At 43.5% G+C, this 24,898-nt stretch overlaps 1 protein-coding gene across 1 annotated transcript in view; it reads right to left on the reverse strand.

Moving 5' to 3' along the window:
• Positions 1-24,496, reverse strand: part of LOC147120811 (glutamyl-tRNA(Gln) amidotransferase subunit B, mitochondrial-like) — a 38,672-nt gene extending 14,176 nt beyond the window's left edge. The window contains exons 1-3 of the mRNA XM_085978867.1: positions 20,001-24,496; positions 18,476-18,665; positions 13,191-13,324 (exon numbers count right to left, since the gene is read on the reverse strand). Of these exons, the coding sequence (XP_085834993.1) occupies positions 13,191-13,324; positions 18,476-18,665; positions 20,001-20,032 (356 nt within the window). The 5' untranslated portion in view covers positions 20,033-24,496. The remainder of the gene's footprint in view (positions 1-13,190; positions 13,325-18,475; positions 18,666-20,000) is intronic.
• Between the last annotated feature and the right edge of the window lie 402 nt (positions 24,497-24,898).

A 24,898-nucleotide genomic window follows, 5' to 3' on the forward strand; every position in this document is an offset into this window, starting at 1 on the left:
TTCCAATTACAATATTACCTGCATCTGTCATAAGATGCCCACATTACTCTCAGCCAACGTTCACGCTAAGCTGTGTGGCCGCTCACCGGCTTTTCAATGGGAATAACTGCACATGCACGAAAATTTGAATGGGCCACGCAGCCAGTTAAAGGGCCAGTGCACAAAAAAAAAGTTACAGAGAACATTGCTCTCAGTCACCATCTTTCTCTGAATATATTAATAAAAATCTTTAGTGTTGACATGGATATCCCTCGCAAGCTTTTTCTCGTATTCCCTTTTTGACGTTCTTATCACTTTCTTTGCATCCTTTTGCTGTTCCTTATCTCTCCTAGTCCATGAGATCTCTACTGTACTTTGCTTTAGTACAAGCCCTTTCTTTTAGTTTATACTATCTCTCACTTCTTGTTGATCAAGGTTGTTTAATTACACATTTAACTACCAAATCCTTGTTTAAACACCTTCCACTGTTCATCAGAAGTTTTATCCATTAATAGTTCTGCCCAGTCTATTGTAGTCAATTCCTGCCTCATTCCACCAAAGTCAGTCTTATTTAAATTTAAAACCTTAGTTTAAAATAGTTAGGGATTGGGCAGAAAGCACATATATTTTTAACAATTCATTTATGGGATGTGGGCGTCACTGGCAAGGCCAGCATTTATTGCCCATCCCTAGTTTCCCTTGAGAAGGTGGTGGTGAGCCGCCTTCCTGAACTGCTGCAGTCTGTGTGGTGTTAGGGAGGGAGTTCCAGGATTTTGACCCAGCGACAATGAAGGAACGGCGATATACTTCCAAGTCAGGTTGGTGTGTGGCTTGAAGGGGAACTTGGAGGTGGTGGTGTTCCCATACGCCTGCTGCCCTTGTCCTTCTAGGTGGTAGAGGTCGCGGGTTTGGGAGGTGCTGCCAAAGCCGCCTTGGTGAGTTGCCACAGTGCATCTTGTAGATGGTATACACTGCAGCCACGGTACGCTGGTGGTGGAGGGAGTGAATGTTTAAGGTGGTGGATGGGGTGCCAATCAAGCGGGCTGCTTTGTCCTGGATGGTGTCGAGCTTCTTGAGTGTTGTTGGAGCTGCACTCATCCAGGCAAGTGGAGAGTATTCCATCACACTCCTTACTTATGCCTTGTAGATGGCGGAAAGGCTCTCGGGAGTCAGGAGGTGAGATACTCACCGCAGAATACCTAGCCTCTGACCTGCTCTTGTTGCCACAGTATTTATGTGGCTGGTCCAGTTAAGTTTCTGGTCAATGGTGACCCCCAGGAAGTTAATGGTGGGGGATTCAGCGATGGTAATGCTGTTGAATGTCAAGGGGTGGTGGTTAGACTCTCGCTTGTTGGAGATAGTCATTGCCTGGCATCTGTGTGGCGCGAATGTTACCTGCCACTTATCAGCCCAAGCCTGAATGTCGTCCAGGTCTTGTTGCATGTGGGCTTCATTATCTGAGGAGTTGCGAATGGCACTGAACACTGTGCAGTCATCAGTGAACATCCCCATTTCTGACCTTATGTTGGAGGGAAGGTCATTGATGAAGCAGCTGAAGATGGTTGGGCCAGGGGCACTGCCCTGAGGAACTCCTGCAGCGATGTCCTGTGGCTGAGATGATTGACCTTCAATCACCACAACCATCTTCCTTTGTGCTAGGTATGACTTCAGCCAGTGGAGAGTTTTCCCCCTGATTCTCATTGACTTCATTACTAGGGCTCCTTGATGCCAAACCCGGTCAAATGCTGCCTTGATGTCAAGGGCAGTCACTCTCACCTCACCTCTGGAATTCAGCTCCTTTGTCCATGTTTGGACCAAGGCTATAATGAGGTCTGGAGCTGAGTGGTCTTGGCGGAACCCAAACTGGGCATAAGTGAGCAGGTTATTGGTGAAAGTAGTATAGAAGTGACAATAATGGCACTTGTTACATTTTGTTCAGAAAGGTGGAAAGAATCTTCAAAATATATTAAATTTTTTCTCACTGGTGTAACATATTTTCAGATCTGCACAACCACAATCATAAATTGCTGTTGATTAAGAAACTACATTTCTTAGTGAAAATGCAGTATCAGTGAGATTGTTTTACCCTCATCACTGACATAAGTGAAATACCCTAGGCAATTCAACTGATTGCAAACGGTAAATGCAATTTACTTCAATTGCTGTTTTAAAGGGCTAATCAGAATTACAGGGTGATAACTAAGCAGACAAAAAATTCTCACTTAAAAGGAATACTCCAGAGAATAGAGAGAGGGGCAAAAAAAAACTCACATTTCTGCCTAAGCACAAGTCAGTATACATTTCTTAATAAAATCTGTTTTCATTTGCAGGCCATGCAAATTGCTTAACATTTTTCCAACGACTGCCCTCATACTTTAAGCTGTGTCACTCATTGTATCCTTGTCCCAAACTGCAGAGCACTTGGTGCTTGAATGTGATGTATTTGAGTGGCGATCACTCCAGAAATAGGGGATGGTGAATAATGGTGGCTTCCAATTTCCACCCATCCCTCACTTTTGCATACTCCACCTCTGACTCTTTCCTTCTTGGACTTATCTCTTTACATCTCTCCCAATGGGCCTTCCACTTACATCTATTACAAGACAATCAGCTCCCACAACTACCTGGATTATGCTTCTTTCCACCCCATTTCCTGTAAGGGCTCCATTCCTTTCTTCCAGTTTCTCTGTCTCCATCGCATTTGTTCTGATGACACCACTTTGCACACTAGAGTTTCCAAAATGTTGTCCTTTTCCTCAGATGAGGTTTCTGCTCCACAATGATGACAGGACCCTTGACCATATCCACCCATTTCCTAGGTCTCTGCTCTTACCTACTCCCACTTCTCCTCTCACATCATCAAGGTCCTCCTTGTTCTCACTTTTCACAGATCACTTTCTCTCATTTCTACCACCTACAACATGATCCCACCACCAAGTATATTTTCCCCTCCCCTCTTCCCTTTCTGGAGACTGTTCCCTCCATAATACCCTTGTTCACTCTTCCACTATCCTTACTTCCAGATGTCCTTCCCTCGACATCTTCCCATGCAACTGCAGGTGATGCAATACGTCCATTTATTTATTGGCCACACTGGACTAAAATTACCTGTTCTTCCCCTTGGTGCAGTATACTCTAGTCTTCATGATGTGAGCTGAAAGCGCCATCTGTTGGTAGCTATGGGCTACACTAGTCAAAACAATTCAATCTAAAACTACAGGATTTCCAATTGTACAAAGCCTTTTATTGTAATAGCTCAGGTTTTAGAACTTAGACTGCAATAATAAGGAGGCCAAACTATCCACCGCCTAGAAAAGTGAAGTGTTGCACTTGTTAATTACCACTGGGAAGCGATCTTAAAAGGCTTAAATTTCTCTAAGTTACATCACAATGACATTGTACAAAAATATGTAAAATGACAATCTCATTGTGTGTTGATAACAAAGCTTCAACATCCAGGGGCGGTGTATTTGAGTTTCTTTAAAACATCCATGTCAGTTACTTATGAGAATTCAAACTAAAGGAACTTCTGACTGTAATTAGTTGAGTTCCAGTTTGAATCAATTTTTGTATTTTATGTACCATGATGCCAAAAAGTTATACATTTTTAAATAATTAAGGGGGCGAATGGGGGGGGAAAAGGTTGGGAGAAAGAATCATATTTAATCAGTTAATGGTTGTGCAAAGAAAAAGTTTGAGCAATTAAATTTGTGGACCCTTATAAACTCAAAATAAAATGTGAATGGACAAACTATTCCCATACACAAAAGCAGTGAACAGTAAAACTTAGAAGTAGGTCCTTATGGACCTCATTAAAATTCATGGATAAATGCTGTAACCATCTTAACTACACAACATAGGCTAGATTTCTGGTTCTGACGACTTGATTGAATATACAAATCAAATTTGTCCAAACAGCACATCATACAGGAATTTTTTTTTAATTTTATTTTTTTTAAATAAATCGGGCACCGACGGGACCGGCGTGGTGCCGGTTGATCAAAAAGTCCGGATTACAAAGAGGTATACTTACCAAGGTACGAGAGCCCCGTACACGGCCACAGGTGCAGGGGTCCTGGTTACACGGCACTTGTGCAGGAGTCCCGGTTACACGGCCACAGATCCAGGAGTCCCTGTTGCACGGCCACAGGTACAGGAACCCCGGTTACACGGCCACAGGTACAGGAACCCCGGTTACACAGCCACAGGTACAGGAACCCCGGTTACACGGCCACAGATCCAGGAACCCCGGTTACACGGCCACTAATAAACAGTAAAACTTACCTGAACCTACTCTTGAATTTTGCCGGTTAAGAGAGGTTTCCGGATATATATCCCTTGATTCCCTTAATATTCAAAAATCTATCAATCTCTGTCTTGAATATACTCAACGACTGAGCCTCCACAGCCCTCTGGAGTAGAGAATTCTAAAGATTCACCACCTTCTGATTGAAGACATTTCTCCTCATCTCAGTCCTAAATGGCCGACCCCTTATTCTGAGACTGTGACCCCTGGTTCTAGACTCCCCAGCCAGGGGAAACATCCTCCCTGCATCTACCCTGTCAATCCCTGTAATAATTTTGTATGTTTCAATGAGATCACGTCTCATTCTTCTAAACTCCAGAGAATAAAGGCCTAGTCTACTCAATCTCTCCTCATAGGACAATCCCCCCTCATAGGACAATTCCCCCATCCCAGGAATCAGTCTGGTGAACGTTTGTTGCACTCCCTCTATGGCAAGTATATCCTTCCTTAGGTAAGGAGACCAAAACTGTACACAATACACTTCTTCTTAAGCAGTCCCTCAGAACCGAGGATGACTTGCTTCCACACTAAAAATGAGTTCTCAGGTAACTGATGAGTCCAATGCAGGACCTACAGTCTCTGTCACAGGTGGGGCAGACGGGTGGGATGCTTGGGTTTACGTGCGCTCCTTCCACTTGGCTTCTGCTTGCTCCAGGCAAAGAGACTTGAGGTGCTCGGCGCCTTCCCGAATGCTTGTCCTCCACTTTGTACGGTCTTGGGCCAGGGATTCTCAGGTGTCGGTGGGGATGTTGCACTTTTTCAAGCAGGCTTTGAGGGTGTCCTTGAAGCGTTTCCTCTGCCCACCTGGGGCTCTCTTGCCATGTCAGAGCTCCGAGTAGAGCGCTTGTTTTGGGAATCTCGTATCGGGCATGCGGACGATGTGGCCCATCCAACAGAGCTGATCGAGCGTGGTCAAAGCTTCGATGTTGGGGATGTTGGCCTGAACAAGAACACTGACGTTGGTGTGCCTATCCTGCCAATGGATTTGCAGGATCTTGCGGAGGCAGCGTTGGTGGTACCTCTCCAGTGCTTTGAGGTGCCTGCTGTACATGGTCGATGTCTCTGAAGCATACAGGAGGGCGGGTATCACTACTGCTCTGTAGATAATAAGTTTGGTGCTGGGTTTGAGGTCCTGGTCTTCAAACACTCTCTTCCTCAGGCAACCGAAGGCTGCACTGGCACACTGAAGGCGGTGTTGGACTTCGTCATCGACGCCTGCCATTGTTAACAGTAGGCTCCTGAGGTATGGAAAGTGGTCCAAGCTGTCCAAGGCCTCGTCGTGGATTTTGATAATCGGGGAGCAGTACTGTGTGGCGGGGGCAGGTTGGTAGAGGACCTTTGTCTTACGGATGTTTCGTGTAAGGCCCATGCTCTCGTACGCTTCGGTGAAGGTGTTGACGATGGTTTGGATTTCGGCCTCAGAGTGTGCGCAGACACAAGCGTTGTCTGCATACTGTAATTCGATGACAGAGGATGGGACAGCCTTGGATCTGGTCTGGAGGCGACGGAGGTTGAACGGTTTCCCGTTTGTTCTGTAGATTAGCTCCACTCCAGTGAGGGGCTTATTGAGGGTGAGATGGAGCATTGCAGCCAGGAAGATTGAGAAGAGCTTTGGTGCGATGACACAGCCTTGCTTGACCCCGGTCTGTACGTGAATTGGGTCTGTGGTGGATCCGTTGGTCAGGATCATGGCTTGCATGTCGTAGTGAAGCAGGCAGAGGATGGTGACAAACTTTTGAGGGCAGCTGAATTTGAGGAGGACACTCCATAATCCCTCACGGTTGACAATGTCGAAGGCCTTTGTGAGGTCAAAGAAGGCCATGTACAGCGGTTGGTGCTGTTCCCTGCATTTCTCTTGTAGTTGACGCACGGTGAAGATCATGTCCATTGTGCCCCTTAGTTGGCGGAATCCGCATTGTGACTCTGGGAGGACGTCTCTAAGGAGACCAAAACTGTACACAATACTCCAGGTGTGGTCTCGCCAGGGCCCTATATAATTGCAGTAAGACATCTTTTCTTATACTCAAATCCTCTTGTAATAAAGGCCAACATACCATTTGCTTTCCTAATTACTTGCTGTACCTGCATATTAACTTTCAGTGATTCGAGTACAAGGACACCCAGGTCCCTCTGAACACCAACATTTCCCAAACACTCTCCATTTAAAAAAGTCTGCTTTTCTATTTTTCCTACCAAAGTGGATAACTTCACATTTCTCCACATTATAGTCCATTTGCCATGTTCTTGCCCACTCACTTAGCCTGTCTATATCCCCTTAAAGCCTCTTTGCATCCTCCTCACAACTTACATTCCCACCTAGCTTTGTATCAGCAGCAAACTTGGATATATTACATTTGATCCCCTCATCCAAAATATTGATACAGATTGTGAATAGCTGAGGCCCAAGCACTGATTCTTGCGGTACCCCACTAGATACAGCTTGCCAACCCGTAAATGACCCGTTTATTCCTACTCTCTCATTTCTGTCCGTTAACCAATCCTCAATCCATGCTAGTATATTACCCCCAATCCCATAAGCCCCCATTTTGTTTAATAACCTCGTGTGACACCTTACCGAATGCCTTCTGAAAATCCTAATGCACCACATCCATTGGTTCCCCCTTATCTATTCTGCTAGTTACGACCTCAAAAAACTAACAGATTCGTCTAACATGATTTCCCTTTCATAAATCCGTGCTGACTCTGCCCAATCCTATTATTTTCCAAGTGCCCTGTTACCACGTCCTTAATAATAGATTCTAGCATTTTCCCTACTACTGATGTCAAATTTACTAATACTGAAGGTAGACTACCTTTTATCCGAACTTCCGAAAACCGAAACCCTCTAAAAACCGAAGGTTTTTTCGTTCAGCGTAAGTCGTGCGCACGACATGATCAGAGTGGCGCACGACTTACGCTGAGCAGAGGGTCAGCGTAAGTCGTGCGCATGACCCCGACCCCCGCCGCCGACCCCGACTCCCGCCGACTCCCCGCCGACCCCCGCTGACCCACCCCTGACAAATTTCCCAGTCTTATAAAATACCTTCCGAAATCCGAAATTTTCCAAAAACCGAAACACGGCTGGTCCCGAGGTTTTCGGATAAAGGATAGTCTACCTGTATTAGTAAATTTCCCCCAATTTGCATTAAAAGCTGCATCAGTGTAATTAGGCATATTACATCGAACTTACATTAGTTATTGTCATTAGGTGCACTTTAAGTGATTGTGGGGGTCTGATGACATGCTAACACCCTGCAATCGCTTTTTTCATCTCAAAATCAACAGGAGAAACCACAGCGAGTCACCAGCACTACAGAAGAGTCATTAAAACAATTTGTTTTTGATTTGTTTGACATGCACACTTTGTTCTGAGTATTCAACCAGCCTTTACACATCACGATGAAAACAAAGACACCAGACATAGTAAATGATTACTTTCTGTGCAGCAACTATTCTTCACTTTCAAGAAATTCAAACCTTTTCTTCCTATGCAAAATTGCAAGACAAAATGAGATAAGGGATGCAGCTGACTTCATCAGTGAGGGCACAGCGAAGTCATGCTCCACGATCACCAATGTTCTGTGGTTAGCTGACGGGAAGCATATTTAGGGCTCTAGTTTTTGTAGGGTTGCCACCTTTTGCCAAGTCAAAAAGCAATCAGGGTGCAGGACAATCAGAGCAGGATTATGGTTCCCGGTCTGATTTTGATTTTTACTGCTCCTAAAAGTTCACAGAAAATCTTAATGATCAAAGTCGCCACAAATATGAGAGACATAAGTGGAAAAACATGCTAAAAACCTTTTGATGTCCAATTCACAGTTTAGACATCTTCAAGAGCACTCAAGAACCCAAATATGCTATTTAAAAGCAACTAAATAATAACACTGGGTCCTCAAAAAAGGCAAACCTCCATGGTCATTCACCATGTAGAAACTCAACTTAGAACCTGCTTTGTAGGCATAAGGCTCAAATCTATTACCATTTGGATGGAAGGCTCCATCACTCCTGCTACCAGACAGTATCTACAAGTACTTTTAAAAGTAAGTTGCAATACTGAAAATATTAAAAGAATTTGTGCCAGTGTACAGAAACAACAACAACTTACATTTATATAGCACATTTAATGTAGCAAAACGTTCCAAGGCATTTAACAAGAGCGCTATCAATAAAAATATTTTTGACACCGAACCACAGAAGGAGATTTCAGGACAGATGACCAAAAGCTTGGTCAAAGAGGTAGGTTTTAAGGAGCATCTTAAAGGAGGTAGAGAGGCAACTCCAGAGCCGAGGGCCAAGGCAGCTGAAAGCACGGCAGCCAATGGTGGAGTGATTGAAATCGGGGATGTGCATGAGGCCAGAGGAAGAGTGCAGAAATCTCAAAGCCTTGTTGGGCTGGAGAAGTTAACAGAGATAGGGAGGCGTGAGGCCATGGAGGGATTTGAAAACAAGGATGAGGATTTTAAAACTGAGGCGTGGTTGGACCGGGAGCCAGTGAAGGTCAGCAAGCACAGGGGTGATAGGTGAATGAGACTTGGAGCGAGTTAAGATACGACCACCACAGCTCTGGACGAGCACAAGTTTATGTAGTGTGGAAGATGGGAGGCCGGCCAAGAGAGCATTGGAATAGTCAAATCTAGAGGTAACAAAGGCATGGATGAGGGTTTCAGCAGCAGATGAGCTGAGGCAGGGTTGGAGTCGGGCGATGTAACGGTGGTGGAAGTAGGCGGTCTTGGTGATGGAGCGGATATGTGGTCGGAAGCTCATCTCAGGGTCAAACACAACACCAAGGTTGCGAATGGTCTGGCTCAGCTTCAGACAGTTGCCAGGATGGAAACAGTGGTCAGGGAACAGAGTTTGTGGTGGGCACCAAAGACAATGGCTTCTGTCTTCCCAGTATTTAGTTGGAGGACATTTCTGCTCATCCAATATTGGATGTCAGACAAGCAGTCTGACAAATCAGAGAGAGTGGAGGGGTCCAGAGAAGTGGTGGTGAGATAGAGCCGAGTGTCATCGGCATACATGCGGAACCTGATTTTCAGATATCGCCGAGGGGTAGCATGTAGATGAGAAATAGGAAGCCAAGGATAGATCCTTGGGGACTCCAGAGGTAATGGTGTGGGAGTGGGAGGAGAAGTCATCGCCGGTGATTCTGATAGATAAGAATGGAACCAAGCAAGGGCAGTTCCACCCAGATGGACGACGGAGAGGCGTTGGAGGAGGATGGTGTGGTCAACTATGTCGAAGGCTGCAGATAGGTTGAGAAGGATGAGAAGGGATAGTTTATCACGGTCAGTCACAAAGAATATCATTTGTGACTTTGATAAGGGCCGTTTCAGTACTGTGGCCGGTCCGGAAACCCGATTCAAACATGGAATGATGGGAAAGATGGGCATGGATTTGGGAGGCCACGACACGTTCAACGACCTTGGAGAGGAAAGGGAGGGAGGTTGGAGATGCGGCAGTAGTTAGAATCATAGAATGGTTACAACACAGAAGGTGACCATTCGGCCTGTCGAACCTGTGCCGGCTTTCTGCAAGAGCGCTTCAGCTAGTCCCACTCCCCCACTTTTTCCCTGTAGCCCTGCAAATTTTTTTCCTTCAGGTTCTTATCCAATTCCCTTTTGAAAGCCACGATTGAATCTGCCTCCACCACCCTCTCAGGCAGTGCATTACAGATCATAACCACTCGCTGCGTAAAAAAGTTTTTCCTCATGTCGCCTTTGGTTCTTCTGCCAATCATCTTAAAGCTGTGTCCTCTGGTTCTCGATCCTTCCGCTAATGGGAACAGATTCTCTCTCTCTACTCTGTCTAGACCCCTCATGATTTTGAACACCTCTATCAAATCTCCTCTCAACCATCTCTGCTCTAAGGGGAACAACCCCAGCTTCTCCAGTCTATCCACGTAACTGAAGTGCCTCATCCCTGGAACCATTCTTGTAAATCTTTTCTACACCCTCTTTAAGGCCTTCACATCCTTCATAAAGTGCAGTGCCCAGAATTAGACACAATACTCCTGTTGAGGCTGAACCAGTGTTTTATAAAGGTTACTCATAACCTTCTTGCTTTTGTACTCTTATGCCTCTATTTATAAAGCCCAGAATCCCATATGCTTTTTTAACCACTTTCTCAACCTGCCCTGTCACCTTCAATGATTTCTGCACATATACCACCAGGTCTCTCTGTTCCTGCACCTGCTTTAGAATTGTACCCTTTAGTTTATATTGCCTCTCCTCGTTCTTCCTACCAAAATGTATCGGTTCGCACTTTTCTGCGTTAAATTGCATCTGCCATGTGTCCGCCCATTCCACCAGCCTGTCTATGTCCTCTTGAAGTCTATCACTATCCTTCTCACTGTTCACTATACTTCCAAGTTTTGTGTCATCTGCAAATTTTGAAATTGTGCCCTGTACACCCAAGTCCAAGTGGTTAATATATATCAAGAAAAGCAGCGGTCCTAGTACCGACTCCTGGGGAACACCACTCTATCCCTTCCACCAGTCCAAAAAACAACCATTCACCACTACTCTCTTTCCTGTCACTTAGCCAATTTCGTATCCATGCTGCCACTGTCCCTTTATTCCATGGGCTTCAACTTTGCTGGCAAGCCTATTTGTGGCACTTTATCAAATGCCTTTTGGAAGTCCCTGTACACCACATCTCAACTGCGTTGCCCTCATCAACCATCTCGGTTAACTTATCAAAAAAATCAATCAAGTTAGTTAAACATGATTTGCCTTTAACAAAGCCATGCTGGTTTTCCTTAATTAATCCACACTTGTCTAAGTGACTGTTAATTTTTTCCCTGATTATCATTTCTATAAGCTTCCCCACCAAGGCTAACTGACTGGCCTGTAGTTGCTGGGTTTATTTCAACACACTTTTTTGAACAGGGGTGTAGCATTTGCAATTCTCCAGTCCTCTGGCACCACCCCGTATCTAAGGAGGATTGGAAGATTATGGCCAGCACCTCCGCAAATTCCACCTTTACTTCCCTCAGCATTCTAGGATGCATGTTATCCGGTCCTGGTGACTTATTTACCTTAAGTACAGCCAGCCTTTCTAGTACCTCCTCTATCAATTTTTAGCCCATTCAGTATCTCAACTACCTCCTCTTTCACTATGACTTTGGCAGCATCTTCTTCCTTGGTAAAGACAGATGCAAAGTATTCATTTAGTACCTTAGCCAAGCCCTCTGCCTACACGCGTAGGTCTCCTTTTTGGTCCCTAATCGGCCCCACCCCTCCTCTTACTACCTGTTTACTATTCATATATGCCTATAGAAGACTTTTGGATTCCCTTTTATATTAGCTGCCAGTTTGCAAGGACAGAGAAGTCAAGGGTGGTTTTTTGAGGAAAGGGGTGATGATGGCAGATTTGAAGGTGCGGGGTGGGACAATACCTGAGGAGAGGGAACCGTTAACAATATCAGCTAACATGGGGCCCAGGAAGGGAAGTTTGGTGGTCAACAGTTTGGTGGGATTAGGATCGATGGAACAGATGGTGGGTCTCCTGGACAAGATAAGGTCAGAGAGCATTGCAGGAGATGAGACAGAATCTAGAAAAATTAGTAATATAATCTGTGCTGATATATTGTAAATAAACTAATTTAAACCCAGTACTGAAATGATAATAGCAAGTAGGTTCTTAATACAGATTTTACAAGGATTAGTTCTGTTTACACACAGGAGACTAGGTTTATAACAGGTTTCTCACATTAGCTGCATAATCTGAAACATCTTCAATATTCTACTTCACTTCAGATAATGTCTTCTCTCCACCCAGATTATACTATATTCCCTAGCAGGCCAGTTACAACTTCCAAGATTGGTACTATGAAGAACATTTCAAAAAAGAGAAATATACCATGAAGAAAACCTGTATCATATTGTGTATGGAAAAATGCATAAGCAAGCAGACATGTTTTACATTACCAATACTGTATTTCAGAAGTGTAGCTTTTCCAAAAATCCTCAGCACACAGGTTAATTTAACATCTCCCAGTTTCTCCCATCATCTACTAACCTTTTTCAAATTCTAAATTACCTCTGCAACAAGTTAACCAAGGATGCAGTGGTCAATAAATATACTGCAAATTAAAAAATTTTTTTTTCACATTATCCGTATTGTTTGTCTAATAAAATGCAGAAATAAAAATCAAAAGTTGCTTTGGTATCTTTGCTAGCTCCTTCACAACTTCCAAACTCCAATGGCTCCCCATGCTCCAGCTTGTCGATTTCAAGATTTGCATCCTGGATTACTAATCCTCCATGGCATCACCCACCCTACCTTCATAATCTCTTCTGGCTTTAGGTCCCTGTATGCACCTCTGCTCCTCTACCACTGAACATCACCCACTCCTCACTCCTTCTGCGACACTGTTGGTAGACACCTATTGAACCACTCTGCTCCTGTTCTCTGGGACTCTTCACCCAGTTCACGCCCATACTGCTTTCAAAAATCTTCTCAAATCCCTCCTCATTCACCACGCCTTTGATTCACATTCTAGCCTCTCCATTTTCGCCAGTCCCCATGTTTTTTATCCTCTTCCTTCTTATTGTAATGTGCCTCAAGACATCTTCCTGCATGTACCTATTTTTAATACCACTTTATGTTTTGTGAATTGTTCACAGTTACATACATTCACAGCAAGCAGTAAATGATCATGTCATTAAACCAGTGCTGAGGAATGCAAAGGATAGTAGGATATAGACAATGTTTCCAAGCCAGCCAGAGTATGAATGTCAACTAATTAAAGACTAGTAAGTTTTAATACATTCAGTATTATTTACATAGGAAGGTGGCATTGAAGACTTCTGCCAAACAGAGCAATATGATGAGCACTGTAAAAATTGAGGTGCAACTCTGCTGTAAAGCATCTATAGGAAATTATAGCGTATCTTCTCACCTTTGGTTTACTCTGAGGTTATTTTGCTTCAGGAGTGCCAGGAAATCATTAATTATCCAACCAATCACCTTCTTTGGACTGGTCTGGGTCTGTTCCACAACATTTTCAAAAAATTGCACAAGTCCATCTTCATTCTGTGAAACAGATACAAAACTAGAAAGCTGCTCAGAATATTCTCCCATTTTATTCTTCCCTAACCTTTCCTCCATAGAAGGCCATGAGGAAAACATGTGCCGAAAACCTGGTGAGGCAGGTAATGGCAGTTTGCTCTATGACTACCAGGTACTCCAACTAGGTTCAATGCCAGGATGCTAGCTTAGGCCAGTTGTAGACTTCCTTGCCATTCTAGCCTGTATGGCCAACTTTCCAAAGACCAGGGATTAAGCCTGTATGGCCAAGTTCCAGCGTTGAGCCACTTGGAAGCTTCTAATTTTTTTTTTATATAAAAAGCCTCCTTCAGAAATCTGCAACATAAATGGTAAATTTCAACAAATGTGACAGGTACAATTATAAAAAAAAAATAGATTCACTTAACAAAAATCTCAAAGATAAAAATATTTGATAGGAATGTAACATAAATGCAGAGTTCTAATTGATACAACACACAATCTTATTGAATGCAATAACAAGGGCAATGCAGTCAGTATTCTGGAGAAAACAGCACACCAACTCAGCACTTTTACACTACAACAACACTACTGTACTTTAATGGTATCTTCATATCCAGTAACTATTTGTACTGAAGTGCTGAAGCTTTACAGCATCCTGACTATGTTACTAGATCCTTGTTCACAGTGGGGTAATAAATCTAAATGTTAACATTAATTGTAAGGCAAATAGGAGATTCTATCAAAATATTTATACTGTATTTTGTTTTTGTTACATGCCTGACCCATCATTTCCCCCATGTCTCCTCTAACTGAGCGAACTGGCCAGCACAGACAATGGCTTTCTTTAAACATGTACAGATCCTGGCTTAAGAATTATTGCAGAGCAAGACAGGTAATGTCAATGACCACAAGGTATTCTTTCTAGTGTTAATATCAGGATCGTGCCTTCAATTTTTGGCAATATGGATATTAAACATTCTGTAAACAGATCAAAAGATGTGTTATATTTTCAGGGCGTTACTCTCAACCTGTAAACTTGCAATCGCAGGTGTTTTTAACGTTAATATAGGCAGCTATTCCTATGTTGCTCTCCTGGCTGGACTCATAGAAACATAGAAGATAGGAGCAGGAGTAGGCCATTCGGCCCTGCTCCGCCATTCAATGAGACCATGGCTGATCATCCAAATTCAGTACCCTGTCCCTGCCTTCTCCCCATATCCCTTGATCCCTTTAGCCTCAAGAAATATATCCAACTCTTTCTTGAATATACTTAATGAACTGGCCTCCACCGCCCTCTGTGGCAGAGAATTCCACAGGTTCACCACTCTCTGGGTGAAGAAATTCCTCCTCATTTCAGTCCTAAATGGCTTACTCCTTATCCTTAGACTATGACCCCTGGTTCTGGACTCCCCGGCCATCAGAAACATCCTTTCTGCATCTAGTCTGTCCAGACCTGACAGAATTTTATAGGTTTCGATGAGATCCCCTCTCAATCTTCTAAACTCCAGTGAGTATAAGCCCAATTGACACAATCTCTCCTCGTACGTCATTCCTGCCATCCCAGGTATCAGTCTGGTGAATCTTCGCTGCACTCCCTCCATGGCAAGAACGTCCTTCCTCAGGTAAGGTGACCAAAACTGCACACAATACTCAAGGTGCGGTCTCACCAAGGCCCTGTACAACTGCAGCAACACATCCTTGTTCTTGTACTCGAACCCTCTTGCTACGAAGGCCAACATACCATTTGCCTTCTTAACCGCCTGCTGCACCTGCATGCATACCTTCAGCGACTGGTGCACAAGAACCCCCAGGTCTCTTTGCACTTCCCCTTCTCCCAATCTATTGCCATTCAAATAATAATCTGCCTTCCTGTTTTTGCCACCAAAGTGGATAACCTCACATTTATCCACATTATAGTGCATTTGCCATGTTTCTGCCCAATCACCCAACCTGCCCAAATCGTACTGGAGTTTCATGACATCCTCCTCACAGCATACCCTCCCACCCAGCTTTGTGTCATCTGCAAATTTGGAGATATTACATCCAATTCCCTCGTCCAGATCATTAATATATATTGTGAACAGCTGGGGTCCGAGGACCGATCCTTGCGGTACCCCACTAGTCACTGCCTGCCACTCGGAAAACGACTCGTTTATTCTAACTCTTTGCTTTCTGTCCGCCAACCAGTTCTCTATCCAAGTCAATACCTTGCCCCCAATCCCATGTGCCTTAATTTTGCACGCTAACCTCTGATGCGGGACCTTATCGAAAGCCTTCTGAAAGTCCAAATACACCACATCCACTGGTTCTCCCTTATCTATTTTACCAGTTACATCCTCAAAAAATTCCAGTAGATTAGTCAAGCATGATTTACATTTTGTAAATACATGTTGACTTTGTCCGATCCTGTCACTGCTTTCCAAGTGCTCTGCTATTACATCTTTTATAATAGACTCTAGCATTTTCCCCACTACTGATGTCAGGCTTACCGGTCTATAATTCCCCGCCTTTTCTCCGCCGCCTTTTTTTGAATAGTGGGGTAACATTAGCTACCCTCCAATCCATGGGTACTGTTCCAGAGTCGATCGAGTTCTGGAAGATGACCAGCAATGCATCTACTATTTCCAGGGCCACTTCCTTAAGTACCCTGGGATGTAGATTATCAGGCCCTGGGGATTTATCGGCCTTCAGTCCCATCAATTTTCCTAACACCATTTCCCTACAAATACTGATTTCTTTCAGTTCCACCCTTTCATCAGACCCTATGTTCCGCGGTATTTCTGGGAGGTTATTGGTGTCCTCCTTTGTGAAGACAGAACCAAAATATGTATTTAGTTGGTCTGCCATTTCTTTGCTCCCCATTATAAATTCCCCCGATTCTGACTGCAAGGGACCTACGCTTGACTTCACCAATCTTTTTCTCTTTACATATCTATAAAAGCTTTTACAGTCACTTTTTATGTTCCCTGCAAGCTTACTCTCATATTCTATTTTCCCTTTCTTAATTAATCCCTTTGTCCTCCTTTGTTGAATCCTAAGCTGCTCCCAATCCTCAGGATTATTGCTTTTTCTGGCCAACTTGTATGTGCTCTCCTTGGATCTTATGCTGTCCCTAATTCCCCAAGACTCCCACCTTGTAACCTCTAAACTTGAGCTTATCCAAATCTCTGCTGCCTGTATCCTAATTCGCATCAAGTCCCGTTCAGCCATCACCGCTGTGCTGGCTAACCTACATTGGCTCCTCGTCCGACAACGCCTCGATTTTAAAATTCTCATCCTTGTTTTCAAATCTCTCCATGGCCGCGCCCCTTCCTATCTCTGTAACCTACTCCAGCCCTACAGCCCTCCGAGATCTCTGCAGTCCTCCATTCTGGTCCCTCGTGCATCCCTGATTTTCATCGTTCCATCATTGATGGCCGTGTCTTCAACTGCCTAGGTCCGAAGCTCTGGAATTCCCTCCCTAAACTGTTCCACCTCTTTATTCTCCTTAAAGACGCTCCTTAAAACCTACTTCTCACTTGTCCTGATATCTCTCGTGGCTCAGCGTCAAATTTTGTTTGATAACGCTCCTGTGAAGCACCTTGGGACGTTTTACTATGTTAAATGTGCTATATAAATGCAAGTTGTTGTTGTTTTGAAGAGTCACACTTTAAAAATAGGTTATTCGGAGGATGCTATAATTGGCCTGAAAGCCTCAGGCTAGAAAAGAGGGAAAGTAATTGCACGCACACTGGATAAGGACAGAATTAGGCTCAGCTGTGACACCCGCTGTAGTCAAAAAGCCTGCCAATACTCATACAAACTGATGGCCCAGAAATTCGGCTCTCCACGGGTGAGTACGCACGGGGTACTCACCCGTAGGCCGAATGGAAGTGCGGGTTTCTTGCATGCAATGCGCATGCGCGGGAAACCGGCACTTCCGATCCTCTGAACGAAGGGGTTCAGAGGTCGAACGCACGCGCAGGGGAGGCTGCGCGCGCGCTTTGAACTTAGTTTTTTTTTGCAGGTTTTCACGCGAGGTTTAGCCTGTAGAATTTACACATTTAAAAAGCAGGCGTAAGGCCTGCTTTTTACAAGGTAAGTGGTCAATTAATTAAAATTAAAACATTTTTTCCACAGGTTTATTATTTTTAAATACTTTAAAGCAAGGTAAGTTTATTTTTAGCCCCGTTTTCTTATAAAATTATTTTTTCCAAAAATTTAAATTATTGTTTAAAATAGTTATTTAATGTAATTTGTAGTTTATTGAAAAAGTGTGATTTAAAAAAAAATTATTTGAAGGTTTAATGCTATTTTGAGGCCCGTAGTATTAATAAGTTTAGACAGGTCTTCCTGTCAATCTTATGAATGGGCTTTTCCCTCCTCCGATTGGCTGCCCATGGCTCACGTGATCCCAGGGGACGCATCGCACTAACTACGTCCCTGGGACACGCAAGCACAGCGTGCCGGGAGTTGGAGCAGGCCCCGGATCGGAATTCCACGGGGCCCTACAGCTCAACTGCCGTCGCGCAAAGTAAGTGCAGGTTGGAGGCTTGCACCCGCGGGAAGCCCCCGACCCGAATTTCTGGGCCTATATCTTTAAGAACCCAAACAATTTAAAAATAGACTTTTATTGCCTTGAATCAATAGGAATTACAAACAATTTAATGGGTTAATATGCAAATCCAAAGCACACCCTTTCACACTGATTGATGAAAGCAAAAGTTCTGCAAACACACAGCTTACTTTTGCAATACTACAGTACATTGAGATATAAATCACTTATGCATAAAACAGAACAGATTGTATCTGCAAATGGAGACCATTTGGTTGAACGTGTTCTACCTGTCCTTAACAATATAACCAGTGAATATGATTTTAAAAAGCATTCCCTTGTTGATTTATTGAGTTTAGAATTTCAATTAAGCTTCATTCCAAAAGTAAACCAAGTTTCTTGTTGACCTCTTCGTCAGTGATCAAGGTACCAGTGAAATTTGGAGAGGACAGTAGTTTCAATTTCATACAAACAGGAGATGGAGTTGCTCGTGTGACTGCCAACTGATGCATCAATTTATATAAAAAGGAAGACAATAACTGACCAAAATTCACAGTGCAGAAATAGTCATGCTTCATATAATACATGCATTTATAAAAGTAATTATACATTGAGTCTCAATATCAAATCCAATTACTCACCACTAATGTGAAGCTGTGCTCAGCAAGAATACCATACTTTTCCACCAGTCTTGTTCTCTTAACATTAGGTAGCTCAGGCAGCTGCTCCCGAATATGGTCAATATTCACCACTTGTTGAGGATTCACATTAGAAGGGAGGGTTTCATTGTCATAAATAACCAATGGAGGCAAATTCGGCTCTGGCATAAATCTTAAACATTTTAAAAAATGTTACCAAGTTTAAAGCTGTGGATCAGTTTTCAAGTCTCTTGATTTTAAATAAAATAAATATTTAATGGGAGGCTCACAAAATCAGTCAGTTTTCACAATAGTGTTCATCAATTCCTATAATCAAACATTAAATTTAAACTTATCTGCACATGCGGTTGTATTTTATTAATCTTTCACTGCTCCATGCTCCATATTTAGGAATGTTATGGCATCTAAACAAAATATTTTAGATAATGTGGATGTGCTGGACGGTAAGTTCAACATTTCCAACTTCAAAGCTGGCTGCAAATAATTATGCATTTAATTCTATTTTATTAAATTTAATGTAGACGAAATTTGCTTGCTGGGAAGCAGTCTAATTTTGCAGTAAAATTTTATGTACAGTCAACATTGGCTCAGTGCTCGATTGAGTGCCCGACAGTTCCCACTGCTTTATGTAATCTTCATGTGACACCGTATTCAAAGAATGAACAAAGGAAGCATTTAATAGCCATAACTTTCCCAATACTGCTGCGGTTCAACATATAAAATAAATTATGTACGAACTACCAAACACTCACCAATTGATGAGCTGGACAACAAAGCAATTTGCCAACTTTCAAGTTAATCTCTCAATCACCAGTTCTTTTGGTTTCTATCTTCCCTTTTCTGCTGCATCTGATTCTTTCGTGATTTGTTGCAAAACCTTCCCTATCTCAATGCTTTACCATAGCTAAGTTTTAATGTGCTAGCAGCTTATAACTTTTACTATATTTTTTCAATATTATGATCAGAGTAGACTGATGCCAGCTCTGAAGCAGTCCATATCCCAGACAGTTCCCCCTCCCAGCTGAAAGATACATGGCAATGGAAGTAAATACTAAAGATGAAAAATTAAAAGATTAAAAAAAATAATTTGTTGCTTGGAATTGGATAAGAAATTTAATTTAGAAGAGAACTGGAATATACCAAAGCCATTTTTGGTAATAGACTACACTATTTACAACATCTTTCCTTTTCATATATATGTAAAAGATTATAGTTAAGTACTTGGCCTAAAAGCAAACTTTAAAGTGTCCTTACTAAAATACATAAGTGGACTGTAAATATGCAATAATTCACTATCTGCAACAGACTGTATGCATGATATTATTGGACAGTGGGCTGCAAGGAAAAGTATCAACTCACTTTGAACTGAACAGAGATTGAACTTTTTGGGGATAACAGAGGGAAGTCTTTCTTTCAAATTACCATCACTTGGTCTATAACAATCAGGAAACACTGGCAGTAAACTCAATATTAATTATAAACATTCTCTGCAATTCATTCTAATTACCTGTAGTCTTGCTTTCCCTCTTTGTCTCTCATAGATATGGTCTGCCTGAAAATGATTTAAAAAAAAACTTTTTCTTAGGTAAAAGTGCATATTCTTTTCTAGAACATCTATAACATTCATCTCCATCTCTAAATTCCCCAAAATAAATCTACATGATCCTTTGGTTTACTCATTGCCTAAAAAAACCCAATGATATTCCATGCAAGTTTGGTGGGCCAAAAGGACTTGCTGGTTTGACAGTTTGCATCATTAGTTATGATGGAACTTTCCACTCGATTGATCAGAACAACTAGCCTTTTCCCAATGGCTTAGTGATAAATACACTGTATGGTGTGGTGCTGAACCACAAAGATCACAAGTTCCATCATTGGTCTGTGCTGAGTTAGCAGATCTCAGTGTGGGCATTGTAGGGTAGTACAATCTGCCTTCATTTCCATGGACTGGTGTGGGTGTAAGCTGAAGGACAAGCAGAATTCTGCCTCTCCTGATCACTGGCACCTTCAAATAATAATTTGAGAGGAGAATTGGCAGAGAAAGAGCAGAAAATGAATTTTAAGAAGTGAACCAGCCCAGTTACTTGTACTTTAGAACAGTTTAAATCTGCCTTAATCCATAACTAGCTTCTTGATTAACAGTAACAAAGATGAATTGTGATATGAGGCACCAATGGTAAAGAATGGGAAAGATTCTATATTCTACTATTAAGATTAGCATTAATATAATTTCTCAGCACTATGGGCTATAAATGAAGTCTACTTAATGCTGAGACAGATTTATATCCTGGGGGATAAATAAGTAAATTGCAATTCACATAGTAATAGAAAAGTCAACAATTAAGACTACTCAGCCTATCAAAGTTAGGCCCTCCAGTAGCTTAACTCACCTTATCTAACAGCTACGCGCGTTTTGAAAACTGCTAAAATCTTCTGCTCTACCACCATACCGAGTTGATTATTTCAAACGTTTATATTACCCTTTGAGTAAAGAAGTTCTTTTAATATCAGTTTTAAATTTACGTTCCTCCAAGTTAAATTTATGACCTTTGATCCCACTAGCCTGCTACTTTAAGTAATATTCTGGATTTGCTTCACTGATAATTTGTAATATTTTCATTTTCTCACAACTATCTTATTCCTAGATGGTAGAGCTTGAATCTCTCTATTCTGTTGTGGTAGCGCTTCCAACATTACACTTGTGATGATTCCCTTGTCTGCACGAATCTCCAATGCCTGTACATCTTTTTTGCATCATTGTAACTAGAATTGAACACAGTACTAGCAAGTGTAGTCTAACCAGCACACTGTAGAGCCCCAGCATAATCTCAGCAGAATTGTATACTACTGTTCTATCTATATATCCCAAAATTCTATTAGATTTTTCTAACTGCTATATCACATTGACTAAACTTTGAACATGATGGGCTAGATTTTTGGTGGAGCCGTCAGGCGGGGTTTCAGGCGTGGGGGAGTGGGGAAACCCCGAATTTGGGGGTCCCGACACCATCACGCCTAAAACCCCGCCCCACGTAAGTTTCAGGGGCGGCGGGTACCCGCCCCGCACTGGGACCCGCCGAAACCAGGCGGGAAGGGATTAGTGCCAATTAACTGCCTGTTAACAAGTAGTTAACAGGCAGTTTTTAGCCTAATCCCTATTTTGAGGGGTTTCGTGTGGGTTTCCCGACGGCTCCAAACCATGCCAGGTTAGAGCAGGCGGGCTGTCGGGTTGAAGGAGTTGGAGGGATTGCGATGTCGGCGCTCAGGTGAGTGATGGGTGCATGAGTGCAAAGGTGTGTTTGGTGTGTCTAAAGTGTGTAAAGAACTTTTACTTACCTGTACTTACCTTAGCAGCCTTTCTTCCTGTAGCCGTCGGGAGCGCATCACTCAGCCGGAACTGAAAGCTGAATGGCTGCGATCTGTCAAAAGTGACAGCCTTCAGCTTTGAGTGCCGGTGAGAGTTCTAACTGAGTCTGTGCAGAATGACTCAGCTTAGAACTCAGAACTCTTGACAGATGAAATTTCAGTCTGTGACGTCGCCTGTTGCCGGGTGGCCCTTAATTGGCCTGCTGAGCCCGCTGGGCGGGCTCAACAAGGTCAATCAAGGGAAAATCGCGCGGATTGGCCGGACGTCGAAGTAGGCGGGTCAAAAACCCGAAAAGGGGAAGTCCCGCCTTCTTCCCGACAGGTTCGGGAAAATCTACCCCGATGAGTCTACTATTCCAACCAGATCCCTTTTCTGCCAATTCTATTCCATTCATTATTGCGACAAAATAGTGTGTTTTGCCTGTGGTGTATATCTGTTATGTCTTTTCTTTATGGTATTTTCAGGATTCACTTAAATAAGTAAACCACTCAGAGTGCTGCATTTTATTATGCCAATGTATCCATCCCCAGAGAAAAACCGACTGGGGTGAGGCTAGTTGGCTTTACTGTGTCAATACTGGTTATTTACAAAGCCCTTTGGGTTGATCCACCAGAAGTGCTACCTGATGACTGCTTGCTTTGTTCTGTGAATGATCAATTACATCAAAATACATTTTGTAGTAAGGTGATAAGTTATGTTTAACACCTATTACGAGCAATTTACTGACACTGCAGGGGGTAGTCTCTGTGATTAGCAGCTTTAGTTGATTTTGAGAAATTTATTTGATTTTCATTTTTCCTGTTCAATCTTCAAAGGAGATGGAAAGGATATATTGGACAACCTTCTAACAAATCTTTAGGTGCCATCAAGACACACTGTGGGTTTGACAAAACCCCACATATATATTATGTTGAGATCGTTGATCTGGATCTAGAAATATTTACAGGATTAGCAAAGGGTTGCGTCATTTGTTATTTTTGTACCGAGGAGGTATAAATAAAGTTCTATAAACTATTGTAACCTTCTGTATCATCACTAGCTACATATTATCTGTTACTTTTAATAAAGCTGCTTTGCAGTTTATAACCTATACCATGGTCCAACTGCATACTTATCTTTTGCTTTCTGAACTCTAGGTGGTCAAAAGTACAAAGTCAAAAGTATGAAATATTACTAATATGGGTTCCTATTCAATCCCTGGGATCACTATAGAATCATAGAATGGTTACAGCATGGAAGGCGGCCATTCGGCACATCGAGCCTGTGCCGGCTCTCTGCAAGAGCACTTCAGCTAGTTCCACTCCCTCGCCCTTTCCCCGTAGCCCTACAAATGTTTTTCCTTCAGGTATTTATCCAACTCTCTTTTGAAAGCCGTGATTGAGTCTGCCTCCACCACCCTTTCAGGCATTGCACTCCAGATCCTAACCACTCGCTGCGTAAAAAAGCTTTTCCTCATCTCGCCTTTGGTTCCTCTGCCAATCACCTTAAATCGGTGTCCTCTGGTTCTCGACCCATCTGCCAATGGGAAGTTTCTCTCTATCTACTCAGTCCAGACCCCTCATGATTTTGAACAGCTCTATCAAATCTCCTCTGCTCTAAGGAGAACAACCCCAGCTTCTCCAGTCTATCCACGTAACTGAAGTCCCTCATCCCTGGAATCATTCCCTTAAATCTTTTCTGCACCATCTTTAAGGCCTTCACGTCCTTTCTAAAGTGCGATGTCCAGAATTGGACGCAATACTCCAGTTGAGGCCGAACCAGTGTTTTATAAAGGTTCATCATAATTTCCAAGCTTTTGTACTCTGTGCCTCTATTCATGAAGCCCAGGATCCCATTAACTTTTTAACTGCTTTCTCAACCTGCCCTGCCACCTTCAACGATTTGTGCATATATCCCTAGTTCTCTCTGTTCATGCACCCCCTTTAGGATTGTACCCTTTGATGCGCCATCAATTACTCAAAAGACTGAGGTTGAGCGAGTAACAACCAGGCTTTTATTAACTAAAGAATGAAGGTCTTGTCTCGAGTGGTCGACCCGTCCAGAATACTAAGGGACTGGGAGGTAGTCACTTATATACCTGGAATAGTGGGAGGAGTCAGCCGAGGCATGTCCAGACCTGTACCTAGTGGAATACACATACAGACACAGACAGGTATGACAGTGGTTTACCACATTCACCCCTTGTTTAAAAATGAGTCCGGCGGGGTGAAGTGTATTTAAAAGTTCGTGTATTGGAGTCTCTCCGGAGGTCTTGTCTGCCGCTGTGATCGACGTGGCGACGGCAGGGGTGGTGGAGCTTCCGGCGTCGCGTCCCGTGTAGGCTGGGGCCCTGGAGTGTAGTCCTCGTGGGTGACGGGCTCAGACGTGCCGGCTGCTGGGGTTGGATATCGGGTCGTGGGGGGGGGGGGTGGTAATGGGTAGTGGGTTACAGCGGTCCCCGAGGGTGCGAGGTCTCGTATGGAGACTGTGTCCTCCCGCCCGTCCGGGTACGCAATGTAAGCGTACTGGGGGTTGGTGTGGAGGAGGTCGACCCTCTCGACCAGGGGGTCCGTTTTATTGGCCCTCACGTGTCTTCTCAGTAGTACCGGCCCTGGGGACGTCAGCCATGGCGGTAACGATGTCCCCGATGTGGACTTCCTTGGGAAGACAAACATTTTCTCGTGAGGGGTGGCATTGGTGGCAGTGCAGAGAAGTGACCGAATCGAGTGGAGCGCGTCGGGGAGCACCTCCTGCCAGCGGGAGGTCGGAAGGCCCCTAGACTTTAAGGCTAGTAGGGCGGCCTTCCAAACAGTTGCATTCTCTCTTTCCACCTGTCCGTTCCCCCGGGGGTTGTAACTGGTGGTCCTGCTTGTGGCTATACCCCTAGCGAGCAGGTACTGGCGGAGTTCGTCGCTCATAAACGATGAGCCCCGGTCGCTATGGATATAGCTGGGGAAACCGAACAGGGTGAAGAGGCTGTTCAGAGATTTAATGACCGTGGCACTGGTCATGTCCGGGCAGGGGATAGCGAACGGGAACCGGGAGTACTCGTCAATGAT

The sequence above is a fragment of the Somniosus microcephalus genome, chromosome 3, assembly GCF_052327205.1.
Source record: "Somniosus microcephalus isolate GS21.2 chromosome 3, FLI_Smic_1.0, whole genome shotgun sequence".
Lineage (NCBI taxonomy): Eukaryota > Metazoa > Chordata > Chondrichthyes > Squaliformes > Somniosidae > Somniosus > Somniosus microcephalus.